The sequence below is a fragment of the Bos mutus genome, chromosome 1, assembly GCF_027580195.1.
Source record: "Bos mutus isolate GX-2022 chromosome 1, NWIPB_WYAK_1.1, whole genome shotgun sequence".
Classification (NCBI taxonomy): Eukaryota; Metazoa; Chordata; class Mammalia; order Artiodactyla; family Bovidae; genus Bos; species Bos mutus.
The window spans coordinates 117,834,578-117,858,122 of NC_091617.1; the positions used below are offsets into that span (position 1 = coordinate 117,834,578).

General features: G+C 39.4%; 1 protein-coding gene across 2 annotated transcripts in view; it reads left to right on the forward strand.

Moving 5' to 3' along the window:
• The window catches only part of CP (ceruloplasmin), a 60,011-nt gene that overhangs the window by 9,302 nt on the left and 27,164 nt on the right, over positions 1-23,545 (forward strand). For both annotated transcript variants that reach the window (XM_070374813.1, XM_005902439.2), the window contains exons 2-12: positions 815-1,062; positions 3,489-3,701; positions 4,067-4,240; positions 5,781-6,035; positions 7,303-7,471; positions 11,019-11,158; positions 12,982-13,119; positions 14,385-14,599; positions 17,507-17,657; positions 20,008-20,220; positions 22,431-22,638. In XM_070374813.1, the coding sequence (XP_070230914.1) occupies positions 815-1,062; positions 3,489-3,701; positions 4,067-4,240; positions 5,781-6,035; positions 7,303-7,471; positions 11,019-11,158; positions 12,982-13,119; positions 14,385-14,599; positions 17,507-17,657; positions 20,008-20,220; positions 22,431-22,638 (2,124 nt within the window). The remainder of the gene's footprint in view (positions 1-814; positions 1,063-3,488; positions 3,702-4,066; positions 4,241-5,780; positions 6,036-7,302; positions 7,472-11,018; positions 11,159-12,981; positions 13,120-14,384; positions 14,600-17,506; positions 17,658-20,007; positions 20,221-22,430; positions 22,639-23,545) is intronic.

Below are 23,545 nucleotides of genomic sequence, written 5' to 3' on the forward strand. Positions count from 1 at the left end.
AGATTCCACTGACCTATCCCGGCTTCCGTCAAAGACAATAACTTAAGAATCAGTTCAAAAGTTTGAATATCAAGCTCAATTTCTTTCTTTTCCTTTCTTTTCTTCTCTCTTTTTTTTTTTTCCTGGCTACTATTCACTTTGCTGATATTTTCAGGAAAGTTTTAAGCAACTATTAATCAGGCACTAACCAGAATATAAACTTTCAATGTTCAAGTACTTTTGCTAGCAAGGGATTAAAAAAACCACAGGGGTAATTTGAAATCAAAGGTAATTAAAAAACCCATATATATTATATGCATCAAGTCCAACTTTGATTTAGTTTTGCTAAAAGAAATTAAAACAATAGCATTACCTTAGCATTATTAGCTTTGCTTTAGGAAAACAAATATATACACACAATTTGACATCTCACACATCCAGATTGATTGCTTGTAAACTCAAGTTTTCTTCATGACTGAAAGAGGTGCACAAGAAGTGAGAAATGTCTTAGCTCTATTTTAATAAATTTATATATTTATATATATTCATAAGGTCTCTGTGCTTTAACATTAAAATCTTGTAAGAAATACTCTGGTAAGATGTATTATATTTTTATGGAGCATTCACACATGGTTGTCTGCCATATAGCTAATGTAGGACACCTCACATTATTAAAATAACATGGCTAAATGCCAGCTCTTCTCTTCATTTTTTGGAAGCATCCTTACAACAACGGCAAACATTTAATATCATATGGTTATTCGTTTCTCTTTCATTATAATGTTATCCCTGGAAATGATGGCTTCTACTAAGGTTGTCTTCTTTTCCTTTGCAGGGAACATTCCAATATCTATCTTCAAAATGGCCCCAATAGAATTGGAAGCGTTTACAAGAAGGCTGTGTATCTTCAGTACACAGATGAAAACTTCAGGACTGTTATAGAAAAACCTGTCTGGTTAGGGTTTTTAGGCCCTATTATCAAAGCTGAAACTGGAGATAAAGTTTATGTACATCTGAAAAACTTTGCCTCTAGGCCTTATACATTTCATGCACATGGAATGACTTACTATAAGGAGCATGAAGGTCAGTTCAACTCAAAATCTTGCTGGAATCCTCTCTTCCTTTTCAGTAGCGCCATTTTTTAACTTCCAAGATTATGGACTTTCCTCCTGGATAAGACCTGTAATAATGTTCTTTAGCTCTGAACTATTTTATGAATAAGTGTTTTGGTTCATCCTAATAATGCTGTGCTCCTCTTGGTTATGCTTGCTTATGTAGAGTGTGAATGTGATAGGATTTCTGGAGTCAAAGAGAGCTGGACTTCCTTCCCAGTGCCCTACACCTTTCTAGATAAATAGTCAAACTAAGAGAAATAGTGCACATTAAAGCCTGGAAAAGACAAAAATCCTGAAGGAAGAAACAGGACTCAAGATGGGGATTGTCTTATCTCTAAAGTTCCTACATGTGAACTTACTGTAACAATTGTCACCCTCCATCCTAACTTTGTCCCAGCGAAGGCAGCACAGTCATCTCACACAGTAACCAGATAGTGCACATGGCTGGATGATCCTGGAGTCATACCTGAGACACAATTAACCAAAAGGTCACTTAACTATAGGACTTGGAATCCTTAAAGACGGTACGGGAAGAACAAAGATTATATTTGGTGCTTGTGATCTCATTCTTAGTAGATGGTGATGGTGATGATGGTGATGATGATGATGGAGACGAAGATGATGACAGGAGATGATGTTTTATTGTGGTTAAATGCAAGGACTTCAAAATTAACGGACCCGTATTTCAGTGCAGCATTGGCTTTTACTTGGCTGAATGACCTTGGACAAGTTACTTAAATTCTCTATGCTTCAGTTTTCTCATCTATAAAATAGGAACAGTGAGAGTATATAATAAGAGTTCTATAAATGTCAGTTATAAAAAAAATGCTGAGGCCATGCTACAGTTCATGGGAATTATAAGGATCAAGCTTGGAAATAGACTAAAATTCACCTTAACTAATTATTGGCTTTGTATTTAAAAGAGGGATTGCTTTACAAGGTCAATGTTTTGATCTTTCATATATTTATGTGTTTTTGTAAACAAAATAATTATATTCATAGCATAAAAGTTTACTGCCATCTTATTTTTTACAATTTCATGTCATATTAGGATATAAATAATTTTTACGGATGATCATTGTATTGTGGCTGTGTTAGACGAAAAAAGAGTACTTAGCTTTCAGAGACACATACTGAGTTATTTATAAATGAAATGACATGAGTCAGGGGCTCACTTTAGAATAATTCACTGATGATGGGGATTAGAGTGGGTGAGAGTATAGATGAAACAAGATTGGCCTTGAGTTGATCACTGGTAAAGCTGAGATTTTGGGCACATGGAAATTTATCATATTATTCTCTTAATTTTTGCATATGTTTGGAAAAATACAAAATTAAAGTAAAAATTAAAACAATTTCATGGTTATTTCATAGGCAAAAATCTGACATCATACAAGAAACTTCAAATTATAGCAGAGGGTAGCCATTTTGCTCTTACTTCCGTACCATAACCCCAGGGCAAAAACATTTTTTTGTTTTTGTTTTTTAAATACAGTTGTATGGCATTTTAACATGACCCTAATTCTGAACTCTCAGAAAAAGTGTTTTTTTTTTTTAATTGCAAACCCATAGTCACTATGGGGCTTCCCAGGGGGCACAGTGGTAAAGAAGTTACTTGCCAATGAAGGAGATGGGAAGATTCTCTGGAGAAGGTAATGGCGACTCACTCCAGTATTCTTGCCTGGAGAATTCCATGGACAGAGGAGCCTGGCAGGCAAGCTATACAGTCCATGGGGTCTCAAAGAGTCAGACATGACTGAGCACCCAAAGTCACAATGCTCCTAATTCATCTATTACTGCTTCTTGAAGACTCAGTTCAGTTCAGTTCAGTTGCTCAGTCGTGTCCAACTCTTTGCGACCCCATGGACTGCAGCACGCCAGCCTCCCTGTCCATCACCAACTCCCGGAGTTCACTCAGACTCACGTCCATCAAGTCAGTGATGCCATCCAGCCATCTCATCCTCTGTCGTCCCCTTCTCCTCCTGCCCCCAATCCCTCACAGCATCAGAGTCTTTTCCAATGAGTCAACTCTTTGCATCAGGTGGCCAAGGTATTGGAGTTTCAGCTTTAGCATCATTTCTTCCAAAGAACACCCAGGACTGATCTCCTTTAGAATGGACTGGTTGGATCTCCTTGCAGTCCAAGGGACTCTCAAGAGTCTTCCCCACTCAGTCAAGTATAAAAAATGACATTTTCTATGAAACTTCCAGACCTTGTTGCCATTAGCTTCTTATTCTTCTGTGCTCAAGTAGAATATCACTGCATTCCCAAGGGGATACATACTAGATATTGAATAAATGTTTGCTGAATGAATTAACAGACCATCTATTTTTTTCTTTTAAGTTCAAGCACATTCAAATTCAACCTGTCATTTCATTGCATGTCGTTTCCTAGGGGCCATTTATCCTGATAACACCACAGATTTTCAAAAAGCAGATGACAAAGTGCAGCCAGGTGAACAGTGCATGTACATACTGCATGCCAACCCCGAACAAGGTCCTGGTCAGGAAGACAGCAACTGCGTGACCCGGATTTACCATTCCCACATTGATGCTCCAAAAGACATAGCCTCAGGACTCATTGGGCCTTTAATACACTGCAAAAAAGGTACATTTTCTCATTATTAGTCTCAATAAATTACCAAAGACAGTAGACAGGGAGGTTTATTCTTTAAATATACATTAAGTCTTCTGTGTTATGACTGAGTAGGGAAGGTAGAGGGGCGGTGAGTCTAGAAAAAAAGGAAGGGAAGGGTAGGCAAGGGTAAGGAGAAAAAAGGGTGCATGAAGCAACATTTAGGTTACTGAACATAAATTCCCTAAATACTTCCAAGTCTATAAAACAGGAATGACTGGTCCAGATTTCTGGTCTGTTCGGAAAATAAATACTAAAATTGTTTAAAGCTATATGAATCACATGCTAAAATTCATGCTAAAAATTAAGGTCTACTGAAATAGTAATTTTCACTTCAGATTCTCTGGATGAAGAAAAAGAAAAAAATATTGACAGAGAATTTGTGGTAATGTTTTCTGTGGTGGATGAAAATCTCAGCTGGTACCTAGAAGAAAACATTAAAACCTACTGCTCTGAACCAGAGAAGGTTGAAAAAGATAATGAAGACTTCCAGGAGAGTAACAGAATGTATTGTAAGATTACACAGGATCTGTTAACTTTATCTTATTTTTCTCAGTCCATGAATTATGCTAACCTTATTCCCTTACATGAATAAGTAGTGTATTCTAATCTATGCCCTTGGTAACAAAGCATATTGGGTATGCAAATAGATATTCAGCTAAACAGGTCCAATCAGAACTCTAAGCCAGGTAAAGCCAGATATATCAAACTATTTCAAAACTAATAAGGATAAATCAATATCAGTTATGGTTAAATATATATGTGTGTTATATCTACATATTTTTAATTCTCCCGACTCCTAAAAATTAAAGCAGCCTAAAATTATTAAATTATATTTTAAAGCATTGCACTATAGTTAAGAAAACAGTTCAAACCATTAAGTCTAAAAGATTTCTTTTACATACATATTATCCTTCACTACCACCCCCAACTTTGTATCATTTTCCCCTACATTTTAGCTCACTTTATTTCTTCTAAAAATGCTTTCTTTACTGCCTAGGCTTCTCCTTAATTCTCAGACACAAAATAATGGGTTTAGTAAGATAATCTATCACTTAGAATTTGCATAAAATTTCAAATCCCTTAATACCTACTAGACCAATAAGTGTAGATTTTTGTTTGTGTTTAGCTTCTCAAAAATAGCTCTTAGGCAGAAACTGAGAATGCAATAATAACTGTACTATCAAAGCAGAAAAATAAACAAATTAAACACGGGACAGATTTTTGTTTCCAACTTCTGCTTATTTCTGGCTGGAAGATCCTCTTTCCATACTTTAATCCAGCCTCTGTTCTGTGCTAAGCAAAATAGATGTTAGAGACTCAAACATCCAGCCTGGCTAAGCCTGGTTTGGTATCCCTGTTGCATTTGGTTCACTCACAGTACTTCCCAGAACTGATTTCTGCTTAAACTAAGACCTCCCAGTTTGAACAGTGACTCTCAGTTTTTTAGAAGAATCTCGGGCCATCCTGCTTTTGACCTTTTAGATCTTTTCCTCCTTCACATTTCTTCCAATTTTGTCTTTCAAGTTAAAAAAAAAAAAAAGCTTACTTTGTGTTCTTATTGAAAGAGCAATTCACATCACTGTAGAAAATTGGAAAAGTTCTCATAAATAAGCAAGAAAACTTTGACATCATCCATACTGCCACTACCAACATGATGCATATGGTTGATTCATAAATAAGCATGTCTTTTTTCTATTTACTATATATGTGTGTGCATTTATATGTATGTATGAGTACACACATTTGTATTTGCAAATATACACTTGAACATACCAAGGTGTATAGTTTATAACAAGGACAGCGAATAGGTTTCATCTTCAGTGTTCATGTGCTAATACTGTGTTGACAAAAAACCTGAGGCTGAATTCAGGTCCAAAATGAAGAGTGCTGTGATTGATTAATAATGTCTGATGTGGGTACAGAAGGGAAGAATAGTGACATGTGTGCCAGGTATTTTCAATCTCAAATTGATTTTATTTTTGTAGCCGTAACTATCAATATTCCAGGCACCAATATATGTTAGTCACAGTCTCTCCTCTTGACTTACAGCTGTGAATGGATATGCTTTTGGAAGTCTCCCAGGACTCTCCATGTGTGCTAAGGACCGAGTGAAATGGTATCTTTTTGGTATGGGTAATGAAATTGATGTGCACGCAGCTTTCTTCCATGGGCAAGTGTTGACTAGCAAGAACTACCGTGTTGATACAATCAATCTCTTTCCCGCTACCCTCTTTGATGCTCTTATGGTGGCTCAGAACCCTGGACAATGGATGCTTAGCTGTCAGAATCTAAACCATCTGAAAGGTAAGGCATCTATACCTGAAATTAACTGTCAGTTGAGAAAAGAGACATGTCTCAGTTACAATATTAATGGGTTGACTATTGGAAATTAGAATCTAAAAGCTAAATATCTTTGGAATGATCTGAACTTTGAACTGTTAATTTTATTCCTCTGAAAGTATGGATCATAATGTAATTTTTTAAAAAAGACAAAGACTGGAGCAATTATAAAGTAATTAAAGCTGAAAATACATTAATTTTTGGAAAACAAAAATTGGTCCTGAAGTATAGTCTTACCGTAAAAGTATAATACTGCTTATAACTACTCAGATTTGTAAAATATACAATATTTTAAACACCAGAAGATGTGTATATTGGTGCTGAAAAGTAACTTGTGTTTTGACTTGATTCTGTTAAATACAACCAACTTTGTTCTTTATGAGTCCAGCTATTCCTTGTTTTTACATGCTAACTCTCTTTTCCATCTCTTTAATATAAGGAAAAGAAATATCCCCAGTTCTTGGAAAATATTAGTTTGTAATATTGGTTTCCTGAAGAAACTAGCTCTAATGTGGGTCTTTGAGTAGGTTACTTTGAACTTCAAATATAATCTCATTCATCAAAGGTGACCTTGGCTGCAGCAGGCCCAGCACAGCAGGTGCATAACCATTTTATCCAAGGGAGCGATACAAATACATGATCACTCTATTCCTCCTCCTCTATTCCATCACATCCCTTAAAATATGGCAAAGCTTCTCTTCACCACTTACTTTTTCTCATGAAAGCATTATCTATTTCAATGCTGACTCACTGATAACATAAAAGAGTGAGGGATTCCTGGCAGTCCAGTGATTCTGACTCTGCCGTTTCACAACAGAGGGCAAGGCTGCAATCCCTGGCCAGGGAATTAAGATCCCACAAGCCACGTGACATAGCCAAAGAAACGCCAGTGAAATAAAATAGTGAAAGTGCTTTCTCCCCACACCACTTATCTATTAATGTGTCCTATTCTTTTTTCTCATCAAAAGATGGTTACAGTGAAATCCCACTGAAGTTCATTCCACATTTTTGAAAACACAAGTAATACCACTTCTCTGTGGCATATAGGCTTTTTTCCACTGCTTGAATTTTCCATGACTGATTCATTTGCAGCTGTTTACTCGTTCATAGTATTGTTTGTAGCTGTCTATTTCTTCAGTTTCTGTCTGTTGTTTCACCGGCAGCATTGATAAGGCAATAGGAGAGAGAACAATGGCTTCATTAAACAGTGGCGCCTCTGTGTGGTTTTCAGCTGGTTTGCAGGCCTTTTTCTGGGTACAAGACTGTAAGAAGTCTTCATCTAAGGACAATATCCATGGCAAAATTAGACACTACTACATCGCTGCTGAAGAAGTCATCTGGAACTATGCACCCTCCGGTATAGACGCCTTCACCAAAGAAAATTTAAGAGCACCGGGAAGGTAATTCAGAAAAAAAATGATATTATTTCAAAATATGACTCCTCCTCAAAAAATCATAAAAGGCTATTCAGCAATTAAAATTTTAACTGATACTTGAAGTTAACTAGACTTCTAAGTAATTATTGAGGTGTTTGGTAGTGAGTCCAAGTTGGAGAAATAGGACTTCTGAGTCCATGAAAAAGAATAGAAATGTTGTCAGATTCTCAAGAAAATCCTCAGAAAATGTTGAAAACAAGATTGATTCATTAGCTTTCCATTCCTGAAACCAGCCTTGTATAATCTAGCAGCATTGGGTATATTCACAAGGTTGTATAATTATCAGCACTGTGACTCCCAGAGCTTTTTCATCATTTCAAGTAGAAATTATGTTCAACAGGTCAATAGCTGAGCTCTACCCAAGCTTGTGACTTCTGAAGCAGAGATTTAAGTCCCTGCTACACTGACAGCCAGATATAATGACTCCCTAAACTGTATCTCCAGCCCAGAAGGCTCTTATAAATGGCAGATTTTCATTCTGAACTTCTTAGTGGACACCTCACTCGGATGAGGCCCTCTCCAAATCAGTATGTCCAAGCCTGAACCCTCTGACTTCCCCACAATTCTGAGCTTTCTCCTCTACACGAATGGTACTGCCATTCATCCATCACTCAAATCCCAATGCCTGAGCATTACCCTTGACTCCTTCCCTCCTTCACCAATCCCTCCTTCTCTCATCAAATGCTGCCTCATTATATCCTAAATATTTTGGGAAATTTGTTTGCATCTCTCTAACCTCTTTGCTAGTACCTCTGAAGTCATTACTACCCTCATTGAGATTTTAAGAGAAGCCTACTGACTTGGCTCCCTACCACGGTCTTCCAACCACTTAAGGAATCCTCCTAAAACACTAATCCTTTTAAACATTTTTACCATGCAGTGTGGCACATGGGACCTTATAATTTCCTTACCAGGGATCAAACCCACACACCCTGCATTGGAAGCACAGAGTCTTAAGCCCTGGACCACCAGGGACATCCCGTAAAACACTAATCCTTACTGCTTACATGTTTCAAAGCCTTGAGATGTACTGAAACTTTAACTAGGTCCTCCCACCCATCCCCCATTTCTCTAAGCCTCCTTCTCCAATCCTCTGTCTTACCCTGCATGCTATGGTCCTGCCCTATGTTATAAGACATGCTATGCTCACTCGTCTCTGAGCCTTCCCACAGGCTGTTCCCTCTTTGTAAACACCTCCCCCATTCTCCCCACCACACGTATTCCATCTTTTTAACGCCACTTCTCCTCTAGCTAGTTCTTAAAATCTCTTCCTTTGGAAAGCCTTTGAGGCCTCTCCCCGCTCTCCATAACTCCAGGAGAAATGTTTCATAACACCCTATGCTTGTTACATGTTGTTATATTGAACAGTCTGTAGTCTGTCTTCTGGGACAGATGCAAAGTCCATGCAGACAACGATGGGTCCATTTGCTTATTGGTATGTCATCATCATACGGCAGGGTTCCTGGCAAAGAGCAGCTGTTCAGTACATTTGTCTGTACAGGAGAAGAGATAAACAGGGCAGCTTTGTCAGGTCAAATGCCTTTCTGAGATTTAATTTCTTCATCTGTAAAATGAAGAGACCGGGGAGGGAGTGATTAAGATGGCAGAAGAGTAGTACCTGGAGCTCACTTCCTCCCACAAATACATCCAAACTATGTCAAGATGTGGAACGATTCTCACAGAACATCTACCGAATGTTGGCAGAGGACCTCAGACTTCTGAAATGGCAAGAAAATCTCCACATGACTGGGTAGGACAAATGAAGAAAAAAGAGAGAGAGGGAAAGGAATTGGGACAGGATCTGTGCCCTCAGAGGGAGCTGTGAGAGAAGAAAGTTTCCTGCACCCTGGAAGTCCCCTCACTGGCGGGACAGAGGGGGAGCTTCACCTCAGAGGAGAGCGCAACAACCAGTTTGCAGAAGGAAAAATGGAGAGAGGCCTGCCTGCACAGACAGTCAATACCAAGGCCCTGAGCTCCCCAGCCTGAGATGCCTGATGCAGATGGGGGCTGGGTGCTGAAGCTCAGGCTTCAGAGGTCAGACCCAGGGAGAGAACTAGGGTGGGATGTGCCGGAGACAGCCTGAAGGGGCTGGAGTGTGAGTGACTGAGAGTGTAGAGCGCCATTGTTGGGGGCTGTGAGAGGGGAGGGGTGGGACCCCCAGAGGAGCATCTTTCCTTGCATGCTCTCAGGCAATGGGACACATCACAGGATCCCAGGAGTGCTGGCAGGCCACTGCATCTGCACACCCTCCTCAAGGGGATAATGGGGGCACGCCCTGAGCAAAGAGGTGGAAGGCATCCAAACTCAAAGCAGCCCTTGGGCCAAAAAATATTAAACCCACACAAGCTACGCAGGAGCGCTTCCACACGTGTACAGCCTTCCATGACTACGGTAGATGACTGTTTCTCCTAAACTCAGAGCGAGGGAAAGGTAAGTACAATGAAGAAGTAGAGGAACCACTTCCAATTAAAAGACCAAGAGAAATCACCTGAAGGAATAAAACAGACCACTTCAGTGTAACAGACACCAAGTTCAAAAACGTGGTCATGCAGCCATGAAAAGGAACGAATTTGAGTCAGTTCTAGTGAGGATGAACGTACAGCCTGTTACACAGAGTGAAGTAAGTCAGACAAATATTGTATATTAACACATACTTATGGAATCTAGAAAAAATGGTACTGATTAACCTATTTGCAGGGCAGGAATAGAGACTCATATATAGAGAACAGACTTCTGGACACAGCAGGGGAAGGAGAGGGTGGGATGAATTGAGAGAGTAGCATCAAAATATGTGCATTGCCATATGTAAAATGGATAGCTAATGGAAAGTTGCTGTATGACACAAGGAGCTCAACCTTGTGGTCTGAAACAGCCTAGTGGGGTGGGATGGGGTAGGAAGTGGGAGGGAGATTCACGAGGGAGGGAACACATGTATACTTATGGCTGATCCATGTTGATATATGGCAGAAAGAACCACCACATTGTAAAGCAATTATCCTCTAATCAAAAATAGACAAATTAAAAAAAAAAGGATATCATGAAAATACTGAAGAAATTAAGAAAGACTATCAACAGAAATGCAGAGTACTGTAATATGGGGAGAATAATACCAATTTTGTTGCATCGTCATGTGAGTTTCAGACAATAAATGAACGTTTCTGAGTGCTAACATGCAATAAACAGTAGTTACTCTATTTTTAGACAGTTCATAATTTATTTAAAAGATTCTATTGTAGGACAAGTTATTATCTGTTAGGGGTCGACATGGGTCCTCTTGAGATTTTTTTTCACTTCACTTGAAAAAAAAATTAAATCTCTGTGCCATGAATCTCCACCCGCAGTCTTAACATTTTTCTACAGAATGCCTAGTACTATCTGCTTGTTTGAGTATTTGGCAAATCATGGGTAATAATTCTAAGCCTTGGTCAGAACTTTTCAATTAGTATCCCGTGTGACTACTGGGCTCTGTTCTGCTCTCAGCTCCAGAATTAAACCCTTTCTCTTTTGGCAGTGCTTCAGAGGCATTTTTTGAACAGGGTCCTACAAGAATCGGAGGGTCGTATAAAAAGCTGGTTTATCGTGAGTACACAGATGCCTCCTTCTCTAATCAAAAACAGAGAGGCCCTGAAGAGGAACATCTTGGCATCCTGGGTAAGTCTGCACTGAATACATAAATACTAGCGTACCCTTGGGCTTTCCCGGTGGCTCAGTGGTAAAGAATCTGCCTGCCCATGCAGGAGATGCAGGTTCTATCTCTGGGTTGGGAAGACCCTCTGGTGAAGGAAGTGGCAACCCACTCCAGTATTCTTGCTTGGGGAATCCAATGGACAGGGGAGCCTGGGGGGCTACAGTGCATGGGGCCACAAAGAGTCAGACACAACTTAGCAACTAAATGACAACAATGTACTCTTCCTCTAAACTACAACCAACTTAAGAGCAGAAGCTTCAGAACCTGAAGCATGATTTCTACATACAAACTATTCATGGAGGAGCAAACATCAATAAAATGCAGTAGCCAATCACTTTCCCAATGTAAATTTACCCACAGTAAATGTTCAATATGAAAAGCCAGGCTGACTTCAATTGAGTGTCTTTTTTCTTTCTTCAAAGAGGTAAGGGGTGACTTTGTTTTAATAGACAGTGAAGCTATTAGCTTCTGCTTTTAGTTAAAGGTACATTCCCTTAGAAATAAAATCCAGCTGCTACTAATGAGACAGGTGGGTTTGTTTTAGAGCCTCCTTCTCCCCAGGCAGAACCCAGAGATCTTTTCTTGCGAAGGCACATGGGCAGAATAGCAAGTGCGTGGATTCAGTCTGTCCTCACCTATTAGCCATGTGACCTTTGAAATACTCAACTCTCTGTGCCTGCCCCCTTTCTATAAAACGAGAATGATAGTAACAACAATAGTCCCTACCTCATAAAGCAGTCATAAGGATTAAATGAGTTAATTCACATAAATACTCAGGAGAACATATAGGAAACTCTCAATAAATATCATTTTATATATTACATAAAATACTTGTGTACTATGTATCTGTTTTTATTCTTTAGTAATAATATTAATTTTGGTGATGGAAAATACACAACAGTGTTGCTTTTCACAGCCAAGACAAATTTAACTTACCCCCTTTGGGTGGTCAATGTTTATGGCATTCTCTTAGAAGTCCGTCTAGTCAAGGCTATGGTTTTTCCAGTGGTCATGTATGGATGTGAAAGTTAGACTGTGAAGAAAGCTGAGTGCCAAAGAATTGATGCTTTTGAACTGTGGTGTTGAAGAAGACTTTTGAGAGTCCCTTGGACTGCAAGGAGATCCAACCAGTCCATTCTAAAGGAGATCAGTCCTGGGTGTTCTTTGGAAGGACTGATGCTAAAGGTGAAACTCCTACTTTGGCCACCTGATGCAAAGAGTTGACTCATTGGAAAAGATCCTGATGCTGTGAGGGATTGGGGGCAGGAGGAGAAGGGGACAACAGAGGATGAGATGGCTGGATGGCATCACCAACTCTATGGACATGAGTTTGAGTGAACTCCGGGAGTTGGTTGATGGAAGGGAGGCCTGGCATGCTGCGATTTACGGGGTCTCCAAGAGTCAGACATGACTGAGCGACTGAACTGAATTGAACTGAACTTGGCTCTTGGGACCAAATAGCACACGTCTGGTCCACAGTAAACTAGGATGAGGAGATGCAGGTACTGAGTAGTTTTATAGATGTGTGAAGCTTGTGAACTGACTTGGTTAAACATGGTAACACATTTCATTACTTGAAGTTAACTCAAAAAACCCTTCTCATCTCTTTCCAGACTCCCCATGTCAAATTGATAATGGACTTTAAAAAAACCAAGCTTTCCATTTGCCACAATAAGCATGTTGCTTCCAGAGGTTCTTTTTAGAGTACAAGACAGAGAAATCAACAGTCTAATGTATTCTGTAGGTTAGATATCAGGGAGGATAATAATTCTCTCTTTATCCCCAGGTCCCATCATTTCTGCAGAGGTGGGAGATACCATCAGAGTCACCTTCCATAACAAAGCAGCACATCCCCTCAGTATTGAGCCCATTGGAGTGAGAGTCGATAAGAAAAATGAGGGCACATACTATTCACCAAGTGGAAGTGAGTACAACATTTGGTAATCAAGCAATAATGTTTATAACCCAGTGTGCTGGTCACCTCAGGAAAACGGCCCTGAAAAAACCAAAGTCAGGAACTTCTGAGGAATCTTCTCATATACCATCCTCAGGCATCATGCCAGGAAGCAAGTCAATCTCCTCTCCTACCATTTGCAGTTGGTTTGTAGAATTCTGTCCTATCTTAATCGGGTGATTACTGACAATACTGAAAGTAACTTACTTGGATTGTATCAATTACACATTTCCAGAGTTCTATTTGGGTAACTGCTAAATTTGAAAAAATATTCTTATAGTTATAAGATTAGATGTACATTTTAGAATGTTTTAAAAATATAAAATTTGTAGCCAAACATAGTATCCATAGTTCTATAGCCAACCACTATTATATTTTTGTATAAGTCCTTCAGTCTTCCATCTGTGCACATAATATTTTGATATCATAGTATTTAAATATGAAAAAGTGAAAGTGTTAGTCACTCAGTCATGTCTGACTCTGTGACCCCATGGACTGTAGCCCTCCCTGACCCAAGCTCCTCTGTCCATGGGGTTTTCAAGGCAAGAATAATGGAGTGGGAAGCCATTCCCTTCTCCAGGGGGTCTTCCTGACCCAGGGATTAAACCCATGTCTCCTGCTTTGCAGGTGGAGTGTCTATAGTCTGAGCCAGCAGGGAAGCCCTAGTATATAAATATACTTATCGCTATAATTTTGTACCCAGGGTTTGGTTTCTTAACATTATAAATATTTTATAGGTATAATTTTAATGATACAAAATATTCCACTATATGGAAGTATTTAGGTATTTTTGTAGGTCAAGGCTAGCCAATGAAGACACTCTTCTGGGTCTTTGATTTCTTGTATCCTCACATGTAGGAAGGGGCTAGGGAGTTTTGTGGGATCTCTTTTGTAAGGGCAATAACCCCATTCAGAAAGGCTCTACTCTCATAACCTAATCACCTCTAACCTCAAATACTATCATATTGGACATTAGGATTCCCATATATGAATTTTGGAGAAACATAAACATTCAGACCATAGCAAGCACCAATCTCAGACAGAGGTGTAGAGAAGACTTCCTGGGGGAAATAATACTTATTTGTGACCTGACACCAGTGAACAAGTAGGATTCTAGTCTAATTTATAAAGGAGCACAAAAGTGGGTTGTCCTAGACTAAACCCAGTCTACTCCATGGCTCAAATGACCACATCAGAAAGCAAACTTAACCTCCCCCATGTGACCTTTCTTATAGGTGGGCCTCCTCCTTCAGGCTCCCATGTGGCACCCAAAGGAACATTCACCTATGAGTGGACTGTCCCCAGGGAAGTGGGACCCACCTACAAGGATCCTGTCTGTCTAGCTAAGATGTATTATTCTGCTGTGGATCCCACCAAAGATATATTTACTGGGCTTATCGGGCCAATGAAAATATGCCGGCATGGAACTTTACTTGCAAATGGGAGACTGGTAAGTCCAATGAGGGAAAATGAAAATGATTTTCAAATCCCTTTGAATTATCATTATTATAAGGAAGATTCTGCGGTTTGAGGCAGTGAGGGTTCCACGTGCATGCATGCATGCTCAGTAGCTTTAGTCATGTCTGGCTCTTTGTGACCCCAAGGACTGTAGCTCACCAGGCTCCTCTGTCCATGGGATTCTCCAGGCAAGAATACTGGAGTGGGTTGCCGTACTCTCCAGGGGTTCTTCTCTACCCAGGGATCAAACCTACATCTCCTGCATTGGCAGCAGATTCTTTACCACTGAGCCTCCAGGGAAGCCCAAGGGTTCCACACATAATATTTGTTACAATTTTTTCTTAGGCTTATATCTATCTGTATTGTGTGGAGACTCTCTGACTAACAGGATTGCTTCAAAATGAGTTGGAAACAAGATTTTCCTTGGAATCCAAAGTCTTTTATGATACAATTCAACACACACATTTTAAAAAATCACCTAAGTGTCTGTCTACAATGCAGGAGACCTGGGTTCGATCCCTGGGTTGGGAAGATCCCCTGGAGAAGGAAATGGCAATCCACTCCAGGACTGTTGCCTGGAAAATCCCATGGGCAGAGGAGCCTGGTAGGCTACAGTCCATGGTGTCGCAAAGAGTCGGACATGACTGAGCGACTTCACTAAGACTAATGATAATAAGTCAGTTAAGATTCACTGAGGAAAATATTGCTTTAAATATTTTTTATATTTGTCTGAAGGAGACTGGCATATTACTATTTAGTTATACTGCTAATTAACCTTCAATTATTTGTATAACATGTAAGAAATAACACTGCTCACACATCCATAAATATTTTTTAGAAATGGGAAAATGACCCTCTGATCTAGAAATAGAAATACTTAATCTAACCATTGTTTTTATCTCTAAAATAAATATTGCAATATAAATCTTTAAAAGAGAAAGATTCCTTTGAAAATGCATTCAATACAATTACCACACCTTAAAGCATCAAAAAACATACATTTTTATTTGGTTTTGCTTAAAATAAAACATTTCAGACTCTCAGTTTATGTTTAATTATATTCCATACATTATGACTTATAGTATTCTCATAGACATTACTTATTAAATTCTTAGAAATTCATTTTTGTTTCTTCTTTGATCTAAGAGTTACTTGAACCAAATATGATCTTTTACTTTTTAAACTCTTTGTCCTTTATGAGTAATTTTCAGTTTTATTGCCTTATAATTAGGAAACATGACTTGTAAACTTTTCTCTGTTTTCAGAGAAGTTTATTCTCTGAAGAAACTACAGAGAAGTTTTCTCTGTAGGTCAGCATGTAAGAGATTATAGCAGCTCCCTTCTGGAATCCTGACACATCTGAAAATGTCACTTTGTTGTTCTTTGCTTGGTGTCAAGTTTTTCTATCATAATCTTTTCCCCTCAAAACAGTACTTGCTACTCCATCTTACTCTGACATTTATTGTTCTAGAGAAGCCTGATGTTCATAACTTTTAAAATGGATTATTCTAGAAATTTGTCTATCTCTGAAATCCAAAAATTTTAGCAGGATATTTTTAGGTATAGGTCTATATTACTAATTTTGTCTTGCTTTCAGTGAAGTTTTTGGATCTGAGTAGTCTTTCCCTTTTATAGTGGTGAACATTTCCACTATTATTTATTACTATTAGGTAATAACTTCTCTCAAATAATTACTATGTGCATATTTTTCATCTTTAAATCTTTTCTTCTGACTTACGGGAGCTTTCTTAAGACCATCTGCATCACTATTAATAATTCAGTTTTTTTACAGGGTCTAATCTTAGATTTTTAAAGTTTGATAATCATGTTTTTTTCATCTGCAAAAATGATCTCAGGGAAAAGATATGCCATTAATCCCTCAAGTTTTCTCTTCTTTAAGGAAGTACTTGTTCTTGGGGACTCATATGCTTTGATTCCCCAGTCCAATTGCCTTCTGATCAACTACTGAATTATTACAGATAGCATTTCCACTTCCTTACTTTTCACCAGGGACAGGGAGGGGAGGGGAGAATGTCTAGAATGTGTGAATTGTTGCTCCAAATCACTTGCAGGCTACTTCTTCTCTTAAGATGTATCTGCTTCCACCTGCTCTGTCTTACAGGAATTTTTCAAGCTTTCATGACTATGGATAACACGTTCTCTAATTTATAGCACAAGTACATATCACCCCTCCCCTTTTTAACAATTTTGAGAGGCAAGTTCAAGTGGAATGAAGAGTGTCAGAACTTTTAGGTGCAGAAAAAGGCTTAGATTATTGTGTTGAACTAAAAATCCACTACGCAGGTATCAGTCAGCAATGTGGATGGACCTCAATAGAGACTGTCATACAGAGTGATGCAAGTCAGAAAGAGAAAAACAAATATCATATATTAAGCATATATGTGTAACCTAGAAAAATGGTACAGATGAACTATTTGAAAAGGAGAAAGAAAGACACAGATGTACCGACATCAAAGAGGGGAAGGGAGATGGGATGAACTGGGAGACAGGGATTGACATATATACGTTACTATGTATAAAATAGATAACCAATGAGAACTTATTATATAGCACAGGAAACTCTATTCAATGCTCTGTGGGGACTTAAACGGGAAGGAACTCACAAAAAGGGGGTGATATATGTATCTGTATGGCTTGTTTACTTTGCTGTTCAGCAGAAACTAACACAACATTGTAAAGCAACTATACTCCAATACAAATAAAAAAACTCTGGTGGTCAACAGGAGTATTTTGTGAGTTCCATTTACAAAGTGGAATGGAAACTTCAGTTCTTGTCCTTCTTTTAGCAGGTTTATCCATAAATAGTATTGTGTATATGGAAGTGTTTCTGCTTTACTCATTCTGTCTTCACCTCATTGTTCTTTATTTTGATTTTCAGAAAGACGTAGACAAGGAGTTCTATTTGTTTCCTACAGTGTTTGATGAGAATGAGAGTTTACTCCTGGATGATAATATTAAAATGTTTACAACAGCACCTGATCAGGTGGACAAGGAAAATGAAGATTTTCAGGAATCTAATAAGATGCACTGTAAGTACTGCATCATCCACCAATATCAGGCTATTTCAGCACTGCACATGTAATGCTTTTAATTAAGCTGATACTAATAGCTTTGCCCACTGATTGCTTTAATAAATGATTAAATACCATAGTGCTCTAAGGGTAATACTGTTAATTATTTGACATATCAGCCAACTGAATCTTAGTTTCACTTAACTCAGAATAATAAAACATATAATATATGCCAATTAGATCAGTTCAGTTGCTCAGTCATGTCCAACTCTTTGCAACCCCATGGACTGCAGCATGTGAGGCCTCCCTGTCCATCACCAACTCCCAGAGTTTACCCAAACTCATGTCCATTGAGTCGGTGATGCCATCCAATCATCTCATTCTCTGTTGTCCCCTTCTCCTCCTGCCTTCAATCTTTCCCAGCATCAGGGTCTTTTCAAATGAGTCAGCTCTTCACATCAGGTGGACAAAGTATTGAAGTTTCAGCTTCAGCATCAGTCCTTCCAATGAACACCCAGGACTGATCTCCTTTAGGATGGACTGGTTGGATCTCCTTGCAGTCCAAGGGACTCTCAAGAGTCTTCTCCAACACCACAGTTCAAAAGCATCAATTCTCTGGCACTCAGCTTTCTTTACAGTCCAACTCTCACATCCATACCTGACTCCTGGAAAAACCACAGCTTTGACTAGATGGACCTTTGTTGGCAAAATAATGTCTCTGCTTTTTAAAGTGCTGTCTAGGTTGGTCATAACTTTTCTTCCAATAACATTCATAGTCCTTAAAATGTAGTCCCTAGGTCAGCTGTTTCAGCATCACCCAGGACTTGTTAGAAATCCAGATTCTTGGACTCCAACCCCAACCTACTGAATCAGAAACTTTAGGTGTAGGGCTTGAAACCTGTGTTTAACAAATCCTCTCTGTTATTCTGATGTATGCTTAAATTTGAGAGTTACTGGATTAGATACTTTTCTTACCTGTGGCTTAATAAAGACAGGCTTCTTTTATGGTTTCTACTCTGAATAAACTTAAACGATTCTCATCTTTGACTACCCATAAGAATCCCCTGAGAGTTAAAAAAAAAAAACCCAAAAACTATTAAAACTGTTTTTTAAATGCTCAGCACAATCTATAGATATTTTTATTTCACTGAAACAGCATCAGATTTACTTTTTAGCTCCCAGTATAATTCTAAAATGCAGTTAAAGTTTAGAGATAGTGAACTCTATCTCTATTGTTTAAAATCCACACCACTAATGCACAACATGTGAAAATCATTGTAACTAGAAGAAAAAAAAAGTAAATTTGTATTACAAACTGAATTCCTCCTCTTTGAACTCCTTTTTATGGTAAGTCATGTCCGATTCTTTGTGACCCCATGGATTGTAGCCAGCCAGGCTCCTCTGTTCCTGGGATTTCCCAGGCAAGAATACTGGTGTGGGTTGCCATTTCCTCCTCCAGGAGATCTTCCTAACTCAGGGATCGAATCTGTGTCCCCTGCATCTGCACTGGGAGGTGGATTCTTTACCGCTGTGCCACCTGGGAAGCCCAACACAAACTGACATTGTTTTCCAAATTGGATTGATAATAGTCACACTACCCATAACAATCTTTATTTTGCATTTTGGAGGAGTCAAGAATATTATCTATTAAAAAGAGCAATGAGAGGAAACTTCCTGCACATACTCTTCCCTGTTATTCAAGATGAATCAGAGAATTTTCCATCCAGGGCAACAAACACATTCGCAGTCTACAGCACCTAGGAAGAATTGTTATTATTCATCCATTTGGGTGCTCACAAATATGGCCCTTGGGAGAACTGAAAAATGACTCACTGAGAACAGTGAGATTCCCAGGGCCCAGAACTTTAAGAACCCAGCATTCATGAGACTTCCCTGGTAGTCCAGTGGTTAAGAATCCTCCTTGCAATGCAGAGGACATGGGTTCTACGCCTGATTGCAAAACTAAGATCCCACATGCTGCAGAGCAACTAACTCTCGCACTACAAGTGCTGAGCCCATGCACCTCAGCTAGAAAGCCCATGTGCCACAACTAGAGTCTGTGGGCTGCATCGAAAGATCCTGCACGACACAATGAGCAGTCTGTAACTAAGACCCTACACAGCCAAATAAATATTTAAAAAAAGAAGAACCATGCATTCAGTTCTATGTCTTCCACCCAGGGCTTGCCTGGAAGTGTTGAGTTCAGCAGGAAGTTCTAGAGACGTTGACATGTAAAGGGGTGGGCAGGCCCAAATGGGTCTTTTAAAAATTAAATAAACCCAGTTGGCTCTGGAAAGTCTGACAGGTTGTCATGAAGTAGGACATATGATTAAATCAGTTTCAAAATATCATTTTCCAACTTTTATAGCCATGAATGGATTCATGTACGGGAATCAGCCTGGTCTCAGTATGTGCCAAGGAGATTCGGTCATGTGGTACTTATTCAGTGCTGGAAATGAGGTCGATATACATGGGATATACTTCTCAGGAAACACTTTTCTGTCAAGAGGAGAAAGGAGAGACACAGCAAACCTCTTCCCTCAAACAAGTTTGAGTCTCTTCATGAAGCCAGATACTGCAGGTGAATTCCGTTAATGTCAAGGCAAATTTCTGTTGGGTCTACCTGTGTGGTTTTGGTTCAAAATGCTGTGTTGGATGTTAGCTCATCCCTTCCCCAAGCCTCCTAACTACCCTTTCTTTACTTGATTACTGTCAACTAAGTATTTGCCAGGTAGGTCCATTTTCTGTTTTTGTGGTGGGGAGAGAAGGGAGTGACAAAAGAGGACTGAGGTTTCTCCCACTGGTGCTCAGTCACTCAGTCGTATCTGACTCTGTGACCCCATGAGCTGGAGCCCATCAGGCTCCTCTGTCCATGGGAGTCTCCAGGCAAGAATGCGGGAGTGGATAGACATTCACTTCTCCGGGGATCTTCCCCACCCAGGGGTCGAACGGGTGTATCTTATGTCTAACCTGCACTGGCAGGCGGGTTCTTTACCACTAGCAACACCTGGGAAGCCCATTTCCACCTAGTCAAACCCCCAAGATGGTCTCCTTTTCAATTATGTGCCTTTAAAGATAGCTGGCAAATCAGACTAGAAAGGAAATGTCTCCCATAAAGGCTCTGCATCTAAACTCTGTGTCATGTCTCTGTATCCTACTTGTGTGTGCGTGCTCAGTCGTGTCCAGCTCTTTGCAACCCCATGGACCGTAGCGTGTAAGGCTCCTCTGTCCATGGGATTTCACAGGCAAGAATATTGGAGTGGGTCGCCATTTCCTTCTTCAGGGAATCTTCCCAGCCCAGGATCAAACCTGCCTCTTGTGCATTGGAGAGGAAAGGCCACCACTGCACCACCGGGGAAGCCATCCTAGATATAGTGTTGGCTTATTGCTGCTGCTGCTACTGCTGCTGAGTTACTTCAGTTGTGTCCGACTCTGTGCGACCCCATAGACGGCAGCCCACCAGGCTCCCCTGTCCCTGGGATTCTCCAGGCAAGAACACTGGAGTGGGTTGCCATTTCCTTCTCCAATGCATGAAAGTGAAAAGTGAAAGTGAAGTCGCTCTAGGGAGGGCCAAAAGGAAAACACAGGGGTGAAGGGTCAGATTCATAAGAAATGTTATTCTTTCAAATAAGAAGTTGGAGACTATGGAGTCAGAGAGAAGCTGGGAGTGTTTTGTTTTTATGGGGTTAGGTGGGATAACTAAGAAACTGAAAGGATAAGCCTCAAGAAGGAAAAGTATAGAAAAGAAATTAGGTATGCTCCTTTCCATACAATCTGGCATATGTAGTCTATGTCCTGAAATGTGACTAATTCCTAATTCTTGTTGATGGGGCAATGGGTCTTAAACGTAGAGGGCAGGTTGAGCAAGTCTTGGTGAGGCCATTCATTCAAGACAACTGGATTTGAAAGACCAGACGTTCTATTCCTTCATCCCTCTTTTGGCCAAATATCAAAATATGCAAGGAAATTGGGATGTGAAGTTGGATTTCTGCTTTCTTGACTCATGGGTTTGTGTTATGTCCCTTCCCATTTCTATCTTAAAATGACAAAGTCTCCTCAAACTTGTGCTGCAAGATGATACAGCTTATAACAAATTTTCTATTTTAAATATTTCTGGAAAATTTCTTCTCGGAATTACTGAAAAATGTTACTCGAAGCACTGATATCCTGGAGTCAGTCATTAGGCCCTCACCCTCAGCCTACTGAGAGCAGGTTTAGGTGTGTTTGTGAAAAGATGGGGTATTGTTAGTAGTAAACAGGTTGCAGAAAGCCCATTAATCTTAGTAGAAGACTCTTCTACTAAGAACGTTGTATGATTAGCCTTGTTGGCTTATTAGTCATCTACAATTGAATATCCTATATTAGAACTATAGATATGCAAATTCAGAGATACGGATAGAAGTGTCTCTGAATGAATAAAGTAAAAAACTAAAAAAGAGAATTTTACCCAAACATGAAAATATGCTAACTTGCCTCAGGCTTTATTTGGTTCATCAAATGCCACTAAAATGCAAGACAGGTCCTATGTCACCTTTTCCTTTATTAGACAAATGTAAATACAACATTTAACAAAAGAGATAAAGGTGTCTGCTTTCATGGAGCTGAAATTCTAATGCAGGGAGACAGACAATAAGCAAGTATATTAACATACACACACACACACATATATATATCAAGTGGTTATAAGTACTAAGAAGAAAAATAGGGCAGGGGAAGGAGCTGATGACAGATGAGGGAAAGCAGTCAAAAATACTCACAGGAGATGACCTGCCTTTTTATTTACCATTCCAGGGACTTTTGATGTGGAATGCCTCACAACTGATCACTACACAGGTGGCATGAAACAAAAGTACACTGTGAGCCAGTGCAGCCAGAGGTCCGAAGATTTATACCTCTACCTGGGAGAAAGGACCTACTACATCGCAGCGGTGGAGGTGGAATGGGATTATTCCCCAAGTAGGAAATGGGAAAAGGAGCTGCATCACTTACAGGAACAAAAGTAATTCTCTAGACTCTGACTCCCAATTATTTTTTAGCTTTTTCTTTCAGAGAAGTAAGAATTATGCTAAGTTAAGAAGCAATGAACAATTGCATTACACAATAACAACAAAACAGCAACAAAATGCTTTCTAGGGGCCCTTCCTCATTCATTTCTGCTTCTCTCAACTATCTCTCAGAAAAATTTCCATTGATCTCCTTTGATTCTTTGTAGTCATTCATCTTACTCTCTTTTCTGTTAGACTGTCTTCTCATACCTGCATACTCCTGTCATTGTTTTCAAACTTAAACCAAAATTAATGCCTACATTCAGAGCTAAAATAATTTTCTTTACTAACCATTTGTTGCTTATGTCTCTTCCAAAGATTTTATTATGAGTCTAGTAATCAGTTACTTCATATTTTTCAAACTATTATGTATGGAAGCATATTTTAAATTCTTGAGGGCACTAGAGCAGATATGGTCTCTGCCCTACAAGAACTTACAGGAAAATATGGTTCAAAACTACCAATAACATGTACACTATGAAAATATAAAAGTGAGTTCAGTGAATAAGTGTAAATAAAGGCTGGTTATTGGAGCTTCAGAAACAATACATTTAGAGACACATCACCTGACACTTCTACGTATAGCTCTTCTATACTTTGCCAAGTACTCTCCCCTTTACCATCTCTCATCAGGCACTAACCCTTGGGGGATATGATTTAAGAGATTGGGGTGGAACGTGTTCAGAGCTGAGGTGTACAACATGACTGGTAACTTGCAGCTAAATGATGCCTAGCTGGTTAGTTTGACTGCCATGAGAAGTATGATTTCTTGGGGGATGTTTGTTGTTTGTTTTTATTTGGCTGCCCTGGGTCTTAGTTGCGGCATGCAAGATCTTTCAGTTGTGGCATATGGGATCTAGT